The 19683-nt window shown below is 38.8% G+C and overlaps 2 protein-coding genes across 4 annotated transcripts in view; one reads left to right on the forward strand and one right to left on the reverse strand.

The window, feature by feature from the left end:
- The window catches only part of spega (striated muscle enriched protein kinase a), a 70675-nt gene that overhangs the window by 225 nt on the left and 50767 nt on the right, over positions 1-19683 (forward strand). Inside the window, exons 1-2 of one of the 3 annotated variants that reach the window (XM_037762172.1) lie at positions 9874-10304; positions 11510-12043. The exons of 1 other annotated variant lie outside the window; for it this stretch is intronic. In XM_037762172.1, coding sequence (XP_037618100.1) covers positions 11662-12043 — 382 coding nt within the window. In that variant the 5' untranslated portion in view covers positions 9874-10304; positions 11510-11661. Of the gene's footprint in view, positions 1-9873; positions 10305-11509; positions 12044-19683 lie in introns of those variants that run through there. One more of the 3 variants, XM_037762173.1, reaches the window with a different exon arrangement.
- LOC119483825 (rhamnose-binding lectin-like) lies at positions 2292-19629 on the reverse strand. Its single transcript, XM_037762323.1, has 10 exons — positions 19539-19629; positions 4980-5110; positions 4855-4887; positions 4418-4468; positions 4150-4288; positions 3707-3822; positions 3523-3573; positions 2905-3037; positions 2516-2630; positions 2292-2415 (listed from the first exon to the last, which is right to left on the reverse strand). The coding sequence occupies exons 2-9, from the start codon at positions 5074-5076 to the stop codon at positions 2519-2521; spliced, it is 732 nt and encodes a 243-aa protein (XP_037618251.1). The 5' UTR covers positions 5077-5110; positions 19539-19629; the 3' UTR covers positions 2292-2415; positions 2516-2518.

Genomic DNA, 19683 nt, shown 5'->3' on the forward strand with positions numbered 1-19683 from the left:
AGTGATGATGACACAGCCGACCTCAGCCTTTTATACGATTTCTTCATTTGTTTCAAAATTTGTTCACATCCTGAAATTGGAAGGTCAGCCCTGGGGGTTCACAGACAGTACAGTACATATGGTACAGAATTTGATTGTGAGATAATTGTTTGTATATATAAGTGTATAATACTTAATATAATATGTTTAATGAAATCCAAATATTGTATGACGAGTTTTGGTGCGTGCGCTGAATGACGGGACTAAGAAATCCAAATATTATCTGTTGCTTGAGGAGTTTTACTGTATGCACTGACAGAACCCGTTTTCAGTCTGTCTTACAAGTGTTAGGAACAAATATTCACTTTTGCAGTTTTGCTGAGTTAATTAAAAAAAAAAAAAGTATATATATATATATATATATATATATATAAAATATTATTATGTAATCGTGATTAATCACAAATTAATCTGTTCAAAATGTACCTTAAAGGGGGATTTGTCAAGTATTTAATACTCTTATTAACATGGGAGTGGGCAAATATGCTGCTTTATGCAAATGTATGTACACTGTGTGCACAATTATTAGGCAAGTGAGTATTTTGACCCCATCATCATTTTTATGCATATTTTCCAACTCCAAGCTGTATTAACTTGAATGCTTATTGGATTTAAGCATATCAGGTGATGTGTATTTGTGCAATGAGGGAGGGTGTGGCCTAAGGAGATCAAAAACCTATATGAAGGTGTGCATAATTATTAGGCAGCTTCTTTTCCTCAGGCAAAATGGGCCAAAAAAAAGATTTAACTGACTCTCCACTTCGACTCAGACGCCAGCAAGGTGGAGGTGAGGTACTGGTATGGGCTGGTATTATTAAAGATGAGCTAGTTGGACCTTTTCGGGTTGAAGATGGACTCAAAATCAACTCCCAAACCTACTGCCAGTTTTTAGAAGACACTTTCTTTAAGTAGTGGTACAGGACAAAGTCTGCATCTTTCAAGAAGACCATGATTTTTATGCAGGACAATGCTCCGTCGCATGCATCAAAGTACTCCGCTGCGTGGCTAGCCAGTAAAGGCCTTAAAGATGAAAGAATAATGACATGGCCCCCTTCCTCACCTGACCTAAACCCTATTGAGAACTTGTGGGCCCTTCTTAAACGGGAGATTTACGGGGAAGGAAAACAGTACACCTCTCTGAACAGTGTCTGGGAGGCTGTGGTTGCTGCTGCACAAAAAGTTGATCATCAACAGATCAAGAAACTGACAGACTCCATGAATGGAAGGCTTATGACTGTTATTGAAAAGAAGGGTGGCTATATTGGGCACCGATTTTTTTTTGGAAATGTCAGAAATGTTAATTTGTAAATTTTGAGTTGTTTACACTTTAAAAGATGAAAATGAACAAGTGAGATGGGAAAATTAGCGTTTTTCATTTAATTGCATAATAATTCTGCACGCGAATAGTTGCCCAATAATTCTGCACACATAGATATTCTCCTAAGAAAGCCAAAACCTCACTTTTACTTTCTTAAATATTCAGGTTTGAGGTTTATTAACATTTTGGATTGACCGAGAGCACAGTAGTTCTATAATAAAATGAATCCTCAAAAATAAAATTTGCCTAATAATTGTGCACACAGTGTATTTATATGTATTATTGGAAATCAATTAAGAACACAAAGCAATGAATATTGTCCAGAAACCCTCACAGGTACTGCATTTAGCATAAAAAATATGCTCAAATCATAACATGGCCAATCACTACTGCCAAGTATGGCTGCAGTTTTTAGGAGCTAATCTAAATGCTCATTCAAACACACTGATGGCACAGCCTTCGGGAGCAATTTGGGATTCAGTATCTTGCCCGAGGACACTTTGATATGCGGACTGGAGGAGCCAGGGATTGAACCACCAATTAATGGACGACCCGCTCTACCACCTGAACCACAGCTTAAAAAGTTGCTTAAAGCATAGGAACCCTTCTAGTTTTACATGACACAAGTGGAGTCCTAAATCTAAAGCAACTGGACTTTGTTTGTTTTGTGAAGAAGACACTTCAGTTCCAAATTGGAAAGATGTCCAGTGACCTGTGACAAATGAGAAGCTTTACAGAGATGATGCTGAATATAATATACTGGCTGATTATTATGTGATTATTATTATGTGAAGTAATTGTTCCGTACATAATTATTGTCTTAAGAATTTATTTTAAAATGATAAGTAAACAGCAGAACTGACTTGAAGCCTACATAAAATGTATTGCACTGGTACAGAAGTGACTTTTTCCAAAAAAGACAAAAACACAATTGTTAGATACACTCTTTTATTAATTCATCCCATTGTTTTCGATACATGTTTGGATGAAACCAATGGATGAATCCAATTATGAAGTCACCGCTCCTCTCTGGGACGTTGCTGTCTGAAGCACATCTCCTAAAAGTTACAAGAAAACATCCTCAGGCATCACATGACACGTTAAATGCTTAAACTGTTTGCAAAAAAAAGTAATTCATGTGTTTATTATTACACTCACCAATCACACGCAAAGATAATCCACAGTAAGGTACTTGGGTTCATCATCGCAGAAGGCGGCATCTCCCAGATCATCAGTGTCGCTTTTAACACTACATTGTTTTTCGCCGTGACACCTGAGGGTAAATTCAAAAGAAAAGCAAGGGTTATTAAAAAGCAAAACAAATCAAAACTTAATTTTATATTGAAAAAATAAACCAGCCATTTTGAGTTACTACCAGTAAAAACACTCCTCAGACAAGTACTACACCCAGGCTACTACTATACTACCTAAGTAGTATTATTATTGTTTAGCATAAATACTACTAAAATATATTCAAGAAAAACAGTTTAGAAAAAATATATTATAATATATATATATTCTCTTTTGTCTTCTGAACCAATACGCACTTCTGGATTACGAAGTCATTAGCTTCGTAACTTGAACAGAAGGTCATTGTCGAAGGGTTTCCAGGGTTGCAGATGTTCTCGTCGAAACGTCCGTACCTGGCCTTCACAATGGAAATGGTTTCTGTGACTAAGGCTGACACAGAAATGAAGACAAAATGTCATAACACACACAAGACTAACTTCAGGTAAAATGAACCAGTTAACAGTTGATGCAACTTGCTTGATAAACCCACTAAAATGTCGTCACAAACATTATTTAACATAAAAAAAATAAAAATCTAATTTTATGCAGTTCACACTCATACATCCTTCTTATAATGTCCAATTTTTGTTAGGACTATCTTAGTTTTTTTTTTTTTTTACTAAATCTTACCATTGTCACTGATTATATTTCATGCTTTTTTCAGTTATTTTGCCAGTGGTAGACAAGTCATAGAAACCCCTTGCAATATAATGCAATAAAGCAATTTGATCTTTTTTCACAGTCTAACCAAAAAGTGGCCATTGTCAACAGGAAGTATAGATTTATAGATATATAGGTTGTACGATTGCATATTGAAGAAAAGTATGAATCCATTTATAATTGCAGACAGGAGGATTATAGACAGATTCTCTTACCACAGCCGAGCTGTGCAGTTTCTCCCTCACATGCAACAACGGTCTTCATATCTGTCAAAATATCAGGAGATAAGGTCAGATCTTAGCTTGCAGTCCTAAAATCATCCCAACATCTTCAGTGATATCTGCACTATTAGGCCGCTGTACGTCAGCCAGCCCTCTGTGCTGCTTAAAAAATACTCACCAGGGTTTTTCTCGTAACATTCGTAGTCGATCTGAATGAAGTTATCTTCTGTGTTTCTGCGCAAAAGAAACTTCTGATTGGGCTTGGGCAGTCGGCAGCGTTGCAAACCGTTACATCTAGAGAAATATTAGAAATGGTTGAAATATTGCAGCATCACAGTCAAGATTATTTTATGCGCAAGAGAATCTGCACCCAGACAATTTAAAAAATTTCAATTTTGCAGTTAAAAATCTTTAAAACTAGAGGTTAAGACCCTTCCAGTGGTGAAATATTGGATCATTTTTTTTAAAACCTTCCACAAAATAAACCCTGTCTTGTAAAATCTGCACAGTTTTGGTTGCTCGCCAACTTTGTTCCCACATACAGTACCCGTGGTATCCTTCATTTTGTACTCATTCTACAAAATAAACAACTAAAGTAGACAGAATAGGAAAAACTCTTACATTTTCTTGTTAAAGGCTTTCATGCCCCAATATATGACGTCATCATCAAAGGCCGTGGCGGACTCATTTCTTTTCTGGCAGTCAGCAGAGCTTTTATGACCAGTCTGCGTAGACTTCACTCTAATCAATTTTCCTTCAGCTGAACATACACAAAACATGGATCATAAAGCAAAATAGTAACAATGGGTGATGGTAGGAGAGGGAAGAGAAGGCGGTGAGAATAAATGGATTTTATATTATGTTCAAATATAAATAATAGAATACATACGGCATTGCAGCTCGCTGTTTACACCAGGACATGCCACATCGTAGTAAAGTCCTGCAGCAAAACATTGAGGAAGTAAGTAGGTTATATCAGTTGTCAAAGATCACCACTTAAGACACACTCATAGAGGTTCCCAACACGGATGGGGTTTGCAAGGACAATCTGAGGGGTTGTTAAATGATGACAGGATAGGAAAGCATAAAATATATATATATTTCCGCTGTCTATTTTATTCTTTGCTTGTTTCTTGTGAATTACTACCATTTATGAATGCTAGTGTACAGAATAAAGTTCACAGAATAAAAACATTTACTGAATGCAATATACAAGAGATAATAGAAGTATAGTAGGATGAAATTTGATATAAAATAAAGTTTAAATAAAGGAAGGAAACCGGAGGAAAAGAAATCAGAGATTTCAGAGAAATTGTAATAACTTACCGTCGGATGTCCAAAACCCAGTTGCAGCCAGCACTAAAAGATACAAAACATAATTTGGTCCCATTTTTAAAGTTACACTCACATTTAATGACCATTAAAGACAACAGAACAGGTCGTGTACTCACAGGCGATGATTGTCAATCTTGTGGAAAGCATCTTGTCAGTCGCAGCGAGTGATGATGACACCGCAGACCACAGCCTTTTATACGATTTCTTCTTCATTTGTTCCAAATGCACATCCTGAAATAGGAACGCCCTGAAAACCAACAGAGAACAGCCCTTGGGGTTCACAGACAGTACAGTACAAAATTTGATTATGAGATAATTGGGTGTATATAAGTAGATTTAATTAAGTATAATATATTTAATGGAATCCAAATATTGTATCAGGAGTTTCAATGTGTGCACTGAATGTCATGATTAGGAAATCCAAATATTGTCTGTTGCTTGAGGAGCCTTACTGTGCACACTGAATGACAGGACTGAGACAATGAGTTAAGTTAAGGCTGAGTTAATTCTCAAAAGAAAAAATCCCTATTAAAAATCCCAGGAAGTGATCATGTTAAGCTAATGACCAGTGATGTAAAGCACATTTACTCAAGTATAAAGAATGAGGCTTGCAATATATTTTACTTGTCAACAACAAATCTCATGAAAAGTTGGAAGACCGTCTATCGGTACTGTACTTTCTGACTCCTTTTCCCTGTCTGCGGCACTCAAATCCATTTGGTCCCACTGAGCAACAATGGAGCTCTATGGCACAGAGGAATGAGCTATGGGCGAAGGGAAAGAAATATTCAACTGAATCAATTAAATAATGAATGAAAGGATGGAAAACAAGTCTACAATTTAATTTAAAAAAAGGGACAATAATCATATGTACTGTACACTTTTTCTTTGTCATCGGTCTCGCCAATGTCTACCAATAAGGGTTGCACAATTAATCGAATATTAATCACGATTTTGGCTTCTCACAGTTGGCCGCCACATGACGGTTTTACGTCGACACACAGCGGCACAGTTATGACACCGACATGTCGTCGGTGTGGAAGTTCTTCAGTGTCAGTGAAGAAGACATAAAGCTGCAACTTGTCACAACTGCGAGTCCAAAATAACCCCGCGGAGGAACAACCTTAAAAACCTTTAGAACAACTAACTTAATCAGACATTTATATTGTAATTCATTCCCATGATGCTGCTCCGAGTAAACACAGTGGTTAAAGAGCTAACGTTAACGGAGGTTCCTTTGAGTTCAATTATGGCGCTATGGCTCTACTCCGTAAAAATGAATATTGAGTAATGGTTAATTATAACGGTGTCATTCAAATATAATCTTGTAAAATGTAGGTTTTGGTGAGAAACTTGAATAAATCCAGTTGTTTGATGGAGATGTTTTCACAGTAATATAAAATAGATAATAGAGAGGGAATTAACTTCACTAACACTAGCTCTAAGCAGCTTATAATATATAAATAGAACTAATGACAATTTTTTTTTTTTTTAATCGAAGCAAATATTTAAATAAAAATACAATAATTTATTTCCTAATCATTTGAAGTGTGTGTTTGTATGCAAATACCCACTATAGATGGCAATAACGAAGTAAAAGGAGTTTTTTGATGGTTGGAATGTAGCACAATATAGAAGAGAAAGCAGCGCTCTGTTTATATAAATGTGAAATTGCAATTAAAACATTCTCTCCCTAAAATCTATTGATAATCGGGATAAATAATCTCAATATTAATCAAAATAATTGTGATTATCATTTTGCCCATAATCGTGCAGCCCTAGTACTAATTCATATTTATTCCTATCAGCCTTGCCAAAGTCATTCTGAATCAACCATCCAACTGCTGCTGTAAATAAACTCATACATACATATCTGGAAAAAACTCATTTTGGGTTATTAACCTGTTTTAATTTTTCATTACATACTTGGAGAGAACAGTCACACGCCACGCTGCGTCCAAGATTGCCTCTGCTGACAGGAATCTCACACTCCTTCTTGTTGTCACACCTGTTAATGTGTTGAAAGAGTTCATCATAATAATTATTATTCTAAATCTGTGTTTGAATTCTTCTTTTCTCCGAGGAATGTTGGACTCCCAACTATCCATCTACATGAGTACATGGCATACTTGTTGCCTCTTCATTCCCCTTTGCCATCCTTCCCCCTAAACCAAAGGACTCTCTAATAATATTGAAATACTAGATACTCAAGTTGTGACATTGTGAACAGACATGGATGTAAACCGCAACTTTCAGTTTTGATAGAAAATGGGACTTTTTGTTGGTCTTGGTTCTGTCTTGGTCTCTGTTTTTTTTTCTCAACTCTCTGCCTTCTTTCGACTCAATTTTGTCTCGGTGTGCTCCGTCCCTTGGACTCGACTCCATGTACAGCTGTTTAGACTTTAGTATTTTCGGGGCCTTGGAATGGATGTTTGTTTGTCACACAGACTGTCAGTAAAATGGACTTTCTTTCTGTCCTATGGGATATTTTTCAGACTATTGGTGTTTCATTGTCTCAATTTCATATAAACTGAAATACTCTGCGACTGGAGGTCTCGTCACAACAGCTCCTTAAAGTCAAACCTGCCAAAAGCAGGATAAAGCCAGTGTGATCTGAAGCATGGCCAGGTCCTTTCAAGTTCAGTCATCCATTAACTCAGCTCCACGTTGGCTGGCACCCTCCGTCAGAGGGGTGTCAGTGGATCAAGGTGCTTGGCTTAAGTTAAGACATTTCACAGGGAAAATAAGTCACATATGTGCAAGAAGAATGTTGTTTGCTTTAATCCAATTAACAACCTCGTGACTCATACATCCATAGTTGATGATAATCTTTGTTCTAACTCTTTGTCTTTACTCTTTACTGTCTTTAGCAGACCTCAGGGTACAACAGCTTTTTAAAGACAAGTTTGAACACGTTGTTCCTGTGGGGAAACTGTGAAAATACAGCCATAAGCGAACACTGACAACTAATATTTAAAACTGATATTTCAAGCTGAAAAACCAACTTTGTTAGACTAAAAAATAAAACATGAGATGATGCCAGTGAATTCTCTTCTATGAAATCGTAAAACTGTTTCACAAATTGCTGCGTATTCTTGCGGGTCAAGCCATACACGTTTTTTGAGATATTGACGGACGAATGGAAGTTTGGTGAATTTTATGAATGATACTGAAAAATGCACTCATATTGATTTTAAAATTGAGTATAATAAAGAAAAAGCCTGCATTAAATCTGAATTAAGGTCAAAAAGGGTTACACTTTTATTGTTATATCTAAGTTTATAAGGATTTTATCTATACAAATTGAATGCACTGTAGTTCGTATATAGCCCACAAAATCAATTCATATGTAATCCACATAATTGAGAACCAGGAATTATAAAGAGCGACAAAGGCGTGTAGGGAGGAGGTCGGAACACCAGACTTCTGCCCAGGAGACCGCTGTTCATACCCTGTGTAAAACCAGAAGTCAATGTTGATTTATTTGTCATGTAACGACTGTACTGAAGTTACGCCACTTCCTGAGGTATTTTAACCCAAACCACGATCTATTCCTAAACCTAACTAAGTAGTTTTGTTGCCTAAACTTAACGAAGTTGTTTCTTGTGAAAACGGAAATTTGTTTTGAAAAGACTGGAGCGAAAATTTTAACTTGCGGCACGTGTTGCTGGACATTCGTAGGAAAACGCACAAAAAATGAGGAATAACCTTTTGCAAGATGCCATACGAGCCGCTGTATCAGGATATGTTGCATTTATACAGTATATACCAATATCACAATATAAAGAATAACTGTCATGGCTAGATATAACAAAGTTCATAATTCACATATGCAACTAAAAAACAATTAAGAGAATTCATAAAGAAAGAAGAGGGGGGAAAAAAGGTTCACATATAACTAGGGCTATCAATCGAAAATAGTTAATCGTGATTAATCGCAAATGAATTGCACATTTTGTATCTGTTCAAAATGTACCTTTTTAAAGGGAGATTTGTCAAGTATTTAATACTCTTATCAACATGGGAGTGGGCAAATATGCTGCTTTATGCAAATGTATGTATATATTTATTATTGGAAATCAATTAACAACACAAATCAATGACAGATATTGTCCAGAAACCCTCACAGGTACTGCATTTAGCATAAAACAATATGCTCCAATCATAACATGACAAACTGCAGCCCAACAGGCAACAACAGCTGTCAGCGTGTCAGTGTGCTGACTTGACTATGACTTGCCCCAAACTGCATGTGATTATCATAAAGTGGGCGTGTCTGTAAAGGGGAGACTCGTGGGTACCCAGAGAACCCATTTACATTCACATATCTGGAGGTCAGAGGTCAAGGGACCCCTTTGAAAATGGCCATGACAGTTTTTCCTCGCCAAAATTTTGCGTAAGTTTGGAGCGTAATTTAACCTCCTTCCTGACAGGCTAGTATGACATGGTTGGTACCAATGGATTCATTAAGTTTTCTAGTTGTATTAAAGAAATTAGTGGCGTTAAAACAAATTTGCGTTAACACGTTATTATCGCATCAACTTTGACAGCCCTATAATTAACATATGTAACTCAATAAAACAACAAGAAAGAAGAGGTGGAAAAAGGGTACAAATAAAACACATGTAAAAGATATAGTATAGAAAACAAATCTGCAAGTTTCATAAGAACGCTACAAATGAACTCAAACAGCCTCCATTGAATAAATGTATTAAGCGTGATATTCTCTTGTGTCTACTGCAATTGTTCCAACCACTTCTTATATTGCATTGTATTGCTATATATCAGTGCCCTACAATTGTATGAATCACTGTCCTGTCTTTATCCTTAGACTTTCTTTTTATAGCAACTCTGTCACACACACGCACACACACACATGTTGGGTGATAGCATTATCTAAAGTGCTTGGAGTGTGGTAGCTTGTGTGTGTGTGTGTGTAGGTCATACATGGCAGCCCAAGAAATGTGACCTATCCGTGGTGGTGCAGCTGTCGTTCCCAACCTGAGGGAGTTGGGGGTGAAGCAGTGAGATGGGAGAGAGAGAGAGACAGATAACATGAGCTAATTTATGTACTTAGAAGCCCAAAAAGCTTTGTAAATTGTATGTTGTTTTTTTTAAAAAAGTACTCAAATGTAGTTATTGAAAACACGCGGAAGGCCTGATTGGTTTGACATTTAGGAAAAAGGATCTCTCTCTCTCTGTCTCACCACTCTTCACCGGGGTTAAAGCTGTTGAAAGGGACCATGGCAAAGGCTGCTAATGCTACATGATCTAGGGTGGACTTACACCTACAGCCCGTGCTCGCTAAAGGACACGTAGAGACACGGGCTTTAGCAAATGATTTGAGACGGAATATCTTGCTCCATGGATCTTGTTACCTTAACTTGGACTTTGCGGGGATGTCCAAAGGGATTCCTTTCGGCTTCTATGGCACAAGTGAGGTAAGACGCAGTTCTTTCTATTATCGGGTAAAGTCTATTCCAAGCAACTCTTTGGATTAACATATTAGCGGGATATCATAAATTAGCATATGCAGCAAATCCAAAATGCGGATATACTCTTTGATCAGTAATTATGGCATTTTGAATAGTTATTCAATTTTTAATGAAATTGCAGGAAACCAAATTCAACAAAGTTGTGACCCTAATATGAGCTTTTTTTCTGATCTGGTGCTCCCATCAGTATGACTAAGACACACCAGCAGTAACTCTTATTTTGCCATTAGGAAGAACTACTGAGTAAAAGGTTGTCAAAGATTATTTTTGGGTAGGAGATGGGATGCAAATCCCGGACATTAGTGTCAAAGTCCTTTGTCGAGTCCATCCTACCAACCTCCTTAAGACTTGTATAATATTACATGCTTCAAAACACCCCATTTTATGCTAAGACCACACACCAGTAGTGTCTTGACATGTGTTATAATGGGTTGAGGTGTCAGGTACACTCCTTCTTTGCACCTCTGATCGTCACATCCTGGCTACAGTACCAGGACTACTTCTGTCTGTATGGCATATTGGGTGTGTAGGCTACTACCGGCATCAAAATGACAGTTGTGTAAGAGGAAAGTTAGGTCATATCTCGCTTTGCTGAAAGAGTACTCCAACAATTTAGCACACTTTATAGATAAAGAGGCAGAGACCTCTTGACTTTTAGCCCTCAGTATAGATCAAACTCCAAAAACCCTGGATCCTACACTTCACATAATTCAACTTGCTAGTACCTGAAGTTTCATGTCCCCAGATTGTCACTTAGGCTTCGGTAAACATTTGTCGTCTCGAAGCCAAAGCTGTGATATCCGGGTGATGTCACTTGAGTAACAGAAGACATTATGCAACTGTTCACAGGTGTAGTAGGGTTTGACATGTAAAATGGGTGGAGTACCCTTTACTGAACGTATAATGTCTTGTTTTTTAAAGCTTTTTGCACACCAATGCTGTCATTTTTATAGATAGGAAGTTTTGCATAACTGTAAGAGGTTGCTTGTCATTAAAATGTAAATATAGTTTGTTTTCAGCCGTTTGAACAAATGAACAACAATGTAATTTGATCTGATGAGCACACTAGCAAACAGTGTCTGTAGTCAAATTGTAAAATCTCTAAACATAACTGTGATGTCATTCTGATTGATGTACTCTGGTCATTACAGTCCCCAGTGCAACAGCCCAGGTCAAACATCCTCCGCACTCCCTGTGAGCCCAGAGATATCTGAAGCAATGGAGTCTTCCGGAAGAGGCCTTCAATAGCGGCAGCTCATCTTGATAACCCAGTCAATTACCAGATAAAGAGTCCGCTATCAAGATGGCAGAAGGCCCTGCATCCAGTCCTAGTCTCGACATCCCTTCCAAGAGGCCCAAAGTCGCCAAGGACCAGATTGTTCAAGACGCTGGGGTTGCAATGCAAGAACCCACGGCGCCAGTTTTCACCCGTAAACTCCGTAAAGCAGCAGTAGGGACGAGTTGTGATATCCGACTGAGGGTGTCGGTGGCAGGGTTCCCAAAACCGTTGCTGACGTGGTACCACAACGATGAGCTCCTCCCTCCATCAGAAGCCCAGGAGTCTGGCGGGCTGTGGATACGGGACTGCCGCATGAGCGACGCTGGCTTGTATACTTGTGTGGCGACCAATGAGCTGGGAGAGGCAAGCTGCAGTGCCGTCTTGGCCATCATGGACCTCGGTGAAGGTAAACACAAGAAACCTACTCTTTCTTTCACAGGAAGTCATGACATTTTCATTTCATTTCATTTTTAAGCTCCAGTCATATTTTCTTTTCAACAGATTCACGTTTGGTAATAGTTTCTTTAAGACGTTAAATAGACCAATCACTAATTTACACTGATCTTGCGTTTTCCTTTTTGTGTACAGAATGACAGTTGATTTATGACAAACACCATATATTTCTAGATACAAGGTTACTGTGAAACTAAGTGCCATTCTTAACACTTTCTAATTAATATTGGATCCATTGAAACATTTATCCCAGTCGCAGACATCTCGCCCAGTCAAAACAATTGTAGATCCAAGACTGTGTTTTGATCATCAAACAGTAACCCTGTCGTCCATGTGTGCAGAGCAATACTGGGAGATACTTAAAATTAGCTTGTGGATGTAAGTAGAGACTTGTTGGAGGGGAGTAGTGTCACCTGCCGTTGGTTTCTATTAGCTGCACAGCTGAACCTTTGGGTGTTGTTTGTTGTGTTTACTGAGCTGAGGAAGTTGGGATTTGGGCACCTGGTAAAAACATTTCTACTATGAGGACATCTAATTTAAGCCAGGGAATTTGGGAAATTCCCATAAGTCTCCTTCAACACTTTAAAGTGTAGAAAAATCATCAGACTGTCTTCTGTACATGATTTAGTAGTTGTATCGGTAATAATCATCATCAGTTGTCTGAAAGTTTGCAGCTGCTGTATATTGTAACGTAGTGCAATGATATAATAATAATAATAATAATAATAATAAGGTCGACAACATGATACAAAAGGTCAGCTAAATGTCAGTTGTGAGGTTTGAGGTTCTGGTACTAGCCCAAGCTGTTGCTATGTTGTTGAATCAAATAATAAGGTCAACATCATACCTGAAACTTTTTATACTATGGTTTGACATTAAGTTGTCTGGGGTGGTCATACTGTGTGGATTGTTGCACACAGTGTCTATTTCCATTTTGAAGGAACGGCAAAAGTTAAGCTCGCTCATACTGGAAAATGGTCATTGAGACTAGCATAACTGTCTCCATCTCCTCCGTTAAAGTGCATTTTTAACATGTCTGGATATGCCTTAGTTTCTTGCTATTTAGCATGATGGATTTGAATGGATTATTATCTATTATTTCCCAGTTAATCATTTGTCAATGAAGCTTCTATGGCGTTCTAAGCTTCTTCCATGCCCCAGTAACTAACTCTAGGATAAGCATATCCTAGAGCCATATATATCACATATAGCCATATGTCATAGTTTGTTGAGAACCGCAGTATGGCTGCTTGCACCTGCCAAGTGTGAAGTTGATTGGATGAACGGTTCTCGAGATATGCGAAGGACAGTTATACACGAATACACAGACAATACTTCCTTTGTAGAAAGATGATGCTGCTACAGCGCCACCTATTGGCCAAATGGCACCAAATTTCCCATGGTTACTCAGACATCATATCCACATATGTTCTCCAAATGTGATCACAAGAGCACAAAGCATTGATGAGATATGTAATTTTTTGGTAATATAAGCCTGTTTGAAAGAACTTTGATGGCCAGCTATAGCAAAACTGTACGGAACATCGAAAATCCCAAAACGTAACTTTTCCCAGCTTGGTCCAGCGATATTCTGTACCAAATTTGGTGACGATTACTCAAAATTTGTAGGATTAGTAGCAACAAATCAGTCCAGATGCAAATGGCGTGAATTCTGTATCTGAGAGTTACGGTTTATAAGCTACAGGCCAAAACGGAAAGTTCATTGTTATAGCGCCACCATTTGGCCAAATTGTATCAAATTCAACATTGCACTCCCTTTGGTCCTGGGCAATACATCCGCCAAGTGTGAAGTTGATCCGATGAACAGTTCTTGAGATATGAGAAGGATACACAGACAGAAATTCCTTGCTTTATAATTAGATACGTATTGAACGTTTCTGAAACATATTTGGCTCACTTGAAACCAGTAGGAATAATCTCATACCATTGTTGCTAAGGATAAAAATAGGAATTGTAAAGGTGTAGCCATTTCTTTTTAGATAAAAATGAGCAGTAAATCAGATATAACTGCACTGCAGTTGCATTGTGTTACCTCAAATTCAACTGAGTGCTGATTTTCTATTTTGTTAAGGACGTAATACGCAGAAAATGTTCCAATGAATTTTAAAGCTGGCATGTCAACTGCTTTTTACGAGGATATTAACACCACATTTGGTGGTATAAATACTCGATACCAGTTTGCATCATCCATTTGAGTGACATGCGTAGAATACGGAATAAAATGTTCAGTGAGATCATTGTTACCTTGGCCTGTGGAGAAAGTTGACAGTTGAGCTCGCATGTCACCAGCTCTCACACTATGAGCTGGCACGCCTGGTCCAGCTGGCATATCACTCAGCACCTCCCTGTCTCGCTCTCCTCGTTTTGATCTTCTCACTTCAATCCACCGTTTCTACTCCTTTGACCTTTGTTCCTCTTTGCCTATTTCTACTCTTTGTTTCTCTCTTTTCATCTGTCGCGCATCGCCTCTTCTTTCGTCTCTCGCTGCTAATTTCAGATTGATTTAGATTTATCTAACGACGCTACAAGCAGCCTGGTCTCACTAAATGGCGTATGAATGACACGGTATTTTGTAAGCCATTTCACGTGCAGTAACAACGCCTTTGTTGCTTTTGGCGGGTCGTGTGCACGCCATGTAGTCTGTACTGACTGCAATGCAAACACATCTGCATGAATATGCTACGCTCAGAGCTAGTGACGTAGAATAACAAGTGAGTAAGACTGCTTTGTGTGCATGGGTCCAGCAAACACAGGGCTTTTAACCAGGAGACCAGTGTTAGTGTCCCAAAGACTTATTTAGTGACGTTAGTAACGTTTTCTGTACTTATGTTATCTTTTTTATGTACGTATTTTACTTAGTTTACGCACTTATCTTAAGCCCAACCCAAATGATGTTTTTCCTAAACCTAGCGTCCGTTACAGTGGTTTTGTTGCCTAAACATAACCACAAATGTTTCATGGTAACGACGTGGCGTTTAATGACATGTGAAAAGCCTAAAATGTGCTATGACATGCAGAAATGCCATGCTATTTATACGCCTTTCTAAGCACATATAGCATTTTTTTTTTTTCCATTTTTCTATTTCTTTTTTGTCCCTATTTTAACTGAATCTGTTTTAAACCATTTTTGGTCTCTTTTTGTTACTTTCTTTCTCTCTACGTCCAGAGCCGTAGACTCTGCTCGGACTTGACTTTTGTGAGACTTACTTGAGACTTCATCCTTCAGACTTGACTAAAAGCAAAAAACATCCAAGTCTTGCCCTTGTAAAATCCTGGCACAATAAAAAATAAATAAGAATTGCATAGCTGCGAAACGTTAATATTTAATTCTCAGGCTTATGCATTGAATAGGCCTGGGAATTGAACGTGTAAGAGATATAATATGTAAGGCATGACATTTTAATTGTCAGCATTTAGACCTGAAAATAATTGCTTATGAAGACCTGTGGCTTGACTTGGACTTGCTTTAACCGAGATTTCCCTAGAAGACCTAAAAACACAGCACTGTCTTTGTGTCTTGCCTATCTTTTGACGGATTAATGTTTCTATTTAGCAAAATAACATGTTTTTTTCACCACTATGTCCTCATTTTTATCCATTTCTTGGGTCCTATAGCTGTCTTACTATCTCTCTGACCTCCACCACCCTCCTACATCTCCCCCTCCTCCCCGTGGTTATTTATGGCCCCGGTATGTGCCGTGCTGGCCAGAGGGCTCGTGCTCTAGTGATGTGTGGATGCCGCCGGCCTCTTCTCCGATTGCACTAGCAGACATCACAGATAATTATAGCATCACCACGGTCAAGACGCGGCGCTGTCACGCTCAATCACGGTCAGGGTGATGAAAGAGAGACTGGGTGGGTATGCTGGGATGGGTGGGGGCTGCGAATGTGTAATCATGTGGGTGTTTGTTAGTGTGTATTTGCCCATGTGTGTAGCTTTTGAGCATCGCTCGGTAAGCCAGACAGTCAGTCAGGTCTGTCACTTTAAGATATCACCCTGAGAGATAAGACCAACCAGAAACCAGAATAGCGCCGTGTCACAAGTCTAGACCACTTTACTGACGTCACCCTCTGGCGTATAGCGTTTGATTAACATACTGTCAGGCATCTACAGCAGGATAAGCAGTTTGATGGAAGCTCTGAAAAAAGCAGCACATCGGTCACCGGTGGTATTTTAAGCTGCTTTTACAATAGCAGGTTGTTGTCGTACTGTGACGCAGGAGCATGAACGCCCCAGACATGACTTGCAGTTACTCGTAAGATAACATCTGAAAGGTCTTTGTTGCACATTTTTTTTAAAGCTTTCCAAACCTGCGGGTCGGGACACCATAAGGGCTCACAAAACAAATCTGTGGGGTTGCGATGTAGGAGAGCAGAAATATTAAATATGCATCCTGTGATGAGGGTTTGCAAATTTCATTTTAGGGCTCACGTTCCAAAACACAACTCTAAATGCCTTTACACACTGGGGGCGTTTTTTTTTTTGTGTGTGTGTGTTATTATTTTGCACATCAATATATGTTTGTTTTTTTTATCTGTTTTTCGAAAAGGCAAAGTAATTTTATGTCGGAACAAGGTCGATTTTTCTGAGCTTTTGCACCGTGAATGAAGGCATCAACCAATCATGGTGTGCGTAATGGACATATTCAATACAAACACTTTAGTGTACAAGAAAACGGAGGCTCTGTAATCCGAATCCACTCCTTCCGTTCTTACCTTTCACAATAAAAGCCCTAGGCATGTACACTGTAACTGTTTACCAGAGCGCAAATTCACTTAGAGCATTTCGCTAAACGGAAACTAAAATAGCTTACAGTAGTTTGGGCCGGTGGCTCTCAACCTTTTTCATGTCAAGGACTCCAAAATTGATACAGATTAGGTCTCGGATCCCATTTTGATACGATTTTGTTTCAGGGACCTCCATCTGAAAAGATTTTGGTTGTTAGATATGAATAAGACCAGAATTCTATAGTTGTCCGATGTGTAAAGGCCTTAACACAATTAAACAATTTCAAATTTGAGTTGCTTTCAAAGGTCTTTGCTCATATGTAGTTTGTTGTGTGTGACAACATCACGTCAGATCAGTGTGTGATTAACAGTTACATTTTGTTAGGGAAGTATTGGATGTTGAGGACGGATGTGAGAAAGAGGGTGAAAGTATGAGGAGGAAGTTTAAGCTTAAGTTTAAGTCGTCTTAAGCTAGTCTAGACACGTGTAATGGAAGCCGGGAAGAAGGGAAGTCGGTGTAAGGGACCCGTCTTAGGTGTTCTGTCACCCAAGCCCATTATGAACCAACAGACGGTAGCTGGAGAAGGAGGAGAGGTGTGCAGAGAATTGAAAAACAGAGTGGTTGACAGGAGGGATGAGGTGGAAAGGTAAATGGATGAAGGAGGGGAGGGCTGGGCCAGCAGGAGAGGATAGGTTAATACAGGTGATTAGAGGTGTGGTAGAGACATAGCCCTGATCCTCAACCTAGTTAAGTTCATTTGGTTTAGCTTAAGTAGATGTTGGAACTTGATCTGTTGATGCTACAGTTTTCAAACCCATCCTGCCTTTACTGTTTTATTTTGTATTCTTGAGATAGTGCTGAGAGAGATTGTTCTGGTTGTGTTAACAGTCGGATCAGGTAGATTTCGGTTTCTGGGTCACAGCAAACTGTCTTCTCTGGTGCACCAGTTTCTAGTCTAAAGCATTTGAAGTTGCACAGTCAACTTGAACAAAAGGTGTCTCATGATTTAGTATTACACTTGCATAAAGTTGGAGAAACATTTGTCAAACTCGAAGCAGCAGGGGCCAAGATAGTATATCCTGATTTTTTTTATCCCTAGTGTGGGTCAATCACCCCAAAAACACTGGATCCTACATTCCCCTTAATGCAACCAATAGTATACTTTCAATAGACCGTCCATGTCTTTCAAACGCCGGCCTTCAATGCGGACTTATCGCTGTGAATCCTCCCTCCAGGGTGATGACTCCTCGTGACTCGTAAACTGACATTTTATGTGAAAAATCATCAAAGTTCCTCTTTAAATACACAATAGCAAGCCACTGGGCTAATAAACAGAGTGCACTAATAAACAGGCTAATAAACTGGCTAATGAATGGCTTACATGTCAAATGGGAAGTAATATTTGTACTGGGAACTTAACACTAGCTAGTAAGCAAATCAGATGTGGTTAGAGGAAAGTAGGAATACAAAAACTGACCGTAAAAAACAAACCGATCAATGACGTACTAATCGAACCGTGGGTTTGTTTAACCGTCCATGAATAGACAGAAATAGAAATGGCATTCATTACCATCAGTCTATCTATTTATTTATATATTTTGGAGTTCAAACACATTGGAAATGTTCATGTTTCTCTTCTCCCTAACGTGCAAAACAAACCAAAAAGAAACCGTGACCCAAGAACCGCAATGCAAACCGAAACGTGGGCTTGTTGAACCGTTGCACCGCTAGAGGACAGTAATGGTTCGGCACTTATTGTTACACTTAGCATACTGACAAGTTGACAGTATTGGTGCCTTCAAATGGGTTGGTGTTTATCGTGCTCAGGAGAAGAGTCCATATGAACGCCCCCCTCTTGTGGTATTCACGACCTCGTTAGTGGAAAGTTTCGTTCTCACGAATTGTGACATGTTTGTTGACGTTGTCAGAAATGGCGGAGGCCTTGGAGTTAATTTTTTCGGTGCATAATAAGTTAATATATTGTAATTTTATATTGTTTTTCTTTGTAATTTTATAATGTGTCTGAGGAAAATGTTGATATTCCCAACTGACTGATCTTTTTCATCCGTCATTATGCCTTTGCATTTCCTGCATCATGTTCCCACTTGCTAGCTTGCTAAATTGTTAGCCTCTATGGCTTCTAGATGCCGACAGTAATGTTAATATTGCCGTTGCTTAGCAGCGGTGTTCTTACGACTTAACCACTTGAACGCCAAGCATATCGTGTACACGACTTCCCACGTTGTAAACACGAGCTCACGAGTTTCATTTGAAGGCACCATATCTACTCTATACATCAAATCAGTCAGTTGACAAATCGTCAAACACAGCACTGACATTCACCATTCCTGTCGGAGAAAGCTGTTCGGATGCAATCACTTGTTAGAGATGTCTTTTTTTTTCGAGTAGCGTGGACCCCCAATATGAATGCCAGAGAGTCATTTACATCACCCGAAAGACGTCTATAAAGAAGAGTGACAGGTTGACAAAGAGAGCTCAGTCCTACATCACCTCTAATAAAACTTGCAGCCAGATCAGCAACATTTGATATTCTTATTCACGAGACACTTAGTAAATGCCAACGGTGACAATCCACAGCATAATCACATTCATATTTAGATTGCCACGATGCAAAGCATCGACGTGAATACTTGTTTTCATGCAGTCACACAGTCTGAACTATATTTTTTTAACTCACTCAATGCTACAGTGTTCTTTCACCTCCAGCTCCGAGGTTTATGAGCACTTAGCTGGCGGAAATAGATCCATCCCTCTTCAACTGGTGTCCCTGTAACTGTCCCATTGTCCCATAATGTATGTGCATATCCCTTTTATAGGGTGTA

This window comes from Sebastes umbrosus, chromosome 24, assembly GCF_015220745.1.
Source record: "Sebastes umbrosus isolate fSebUmb1 chromosome 24, fSebUmb1.pri, whole genome shotgun sequence".
Lineage (NCBI taxonomy): Eukaryota > Metazoa > Chordata > Actinopteri > Perciformes > Sebastidae > Sebastes > Sebastes umbrosus.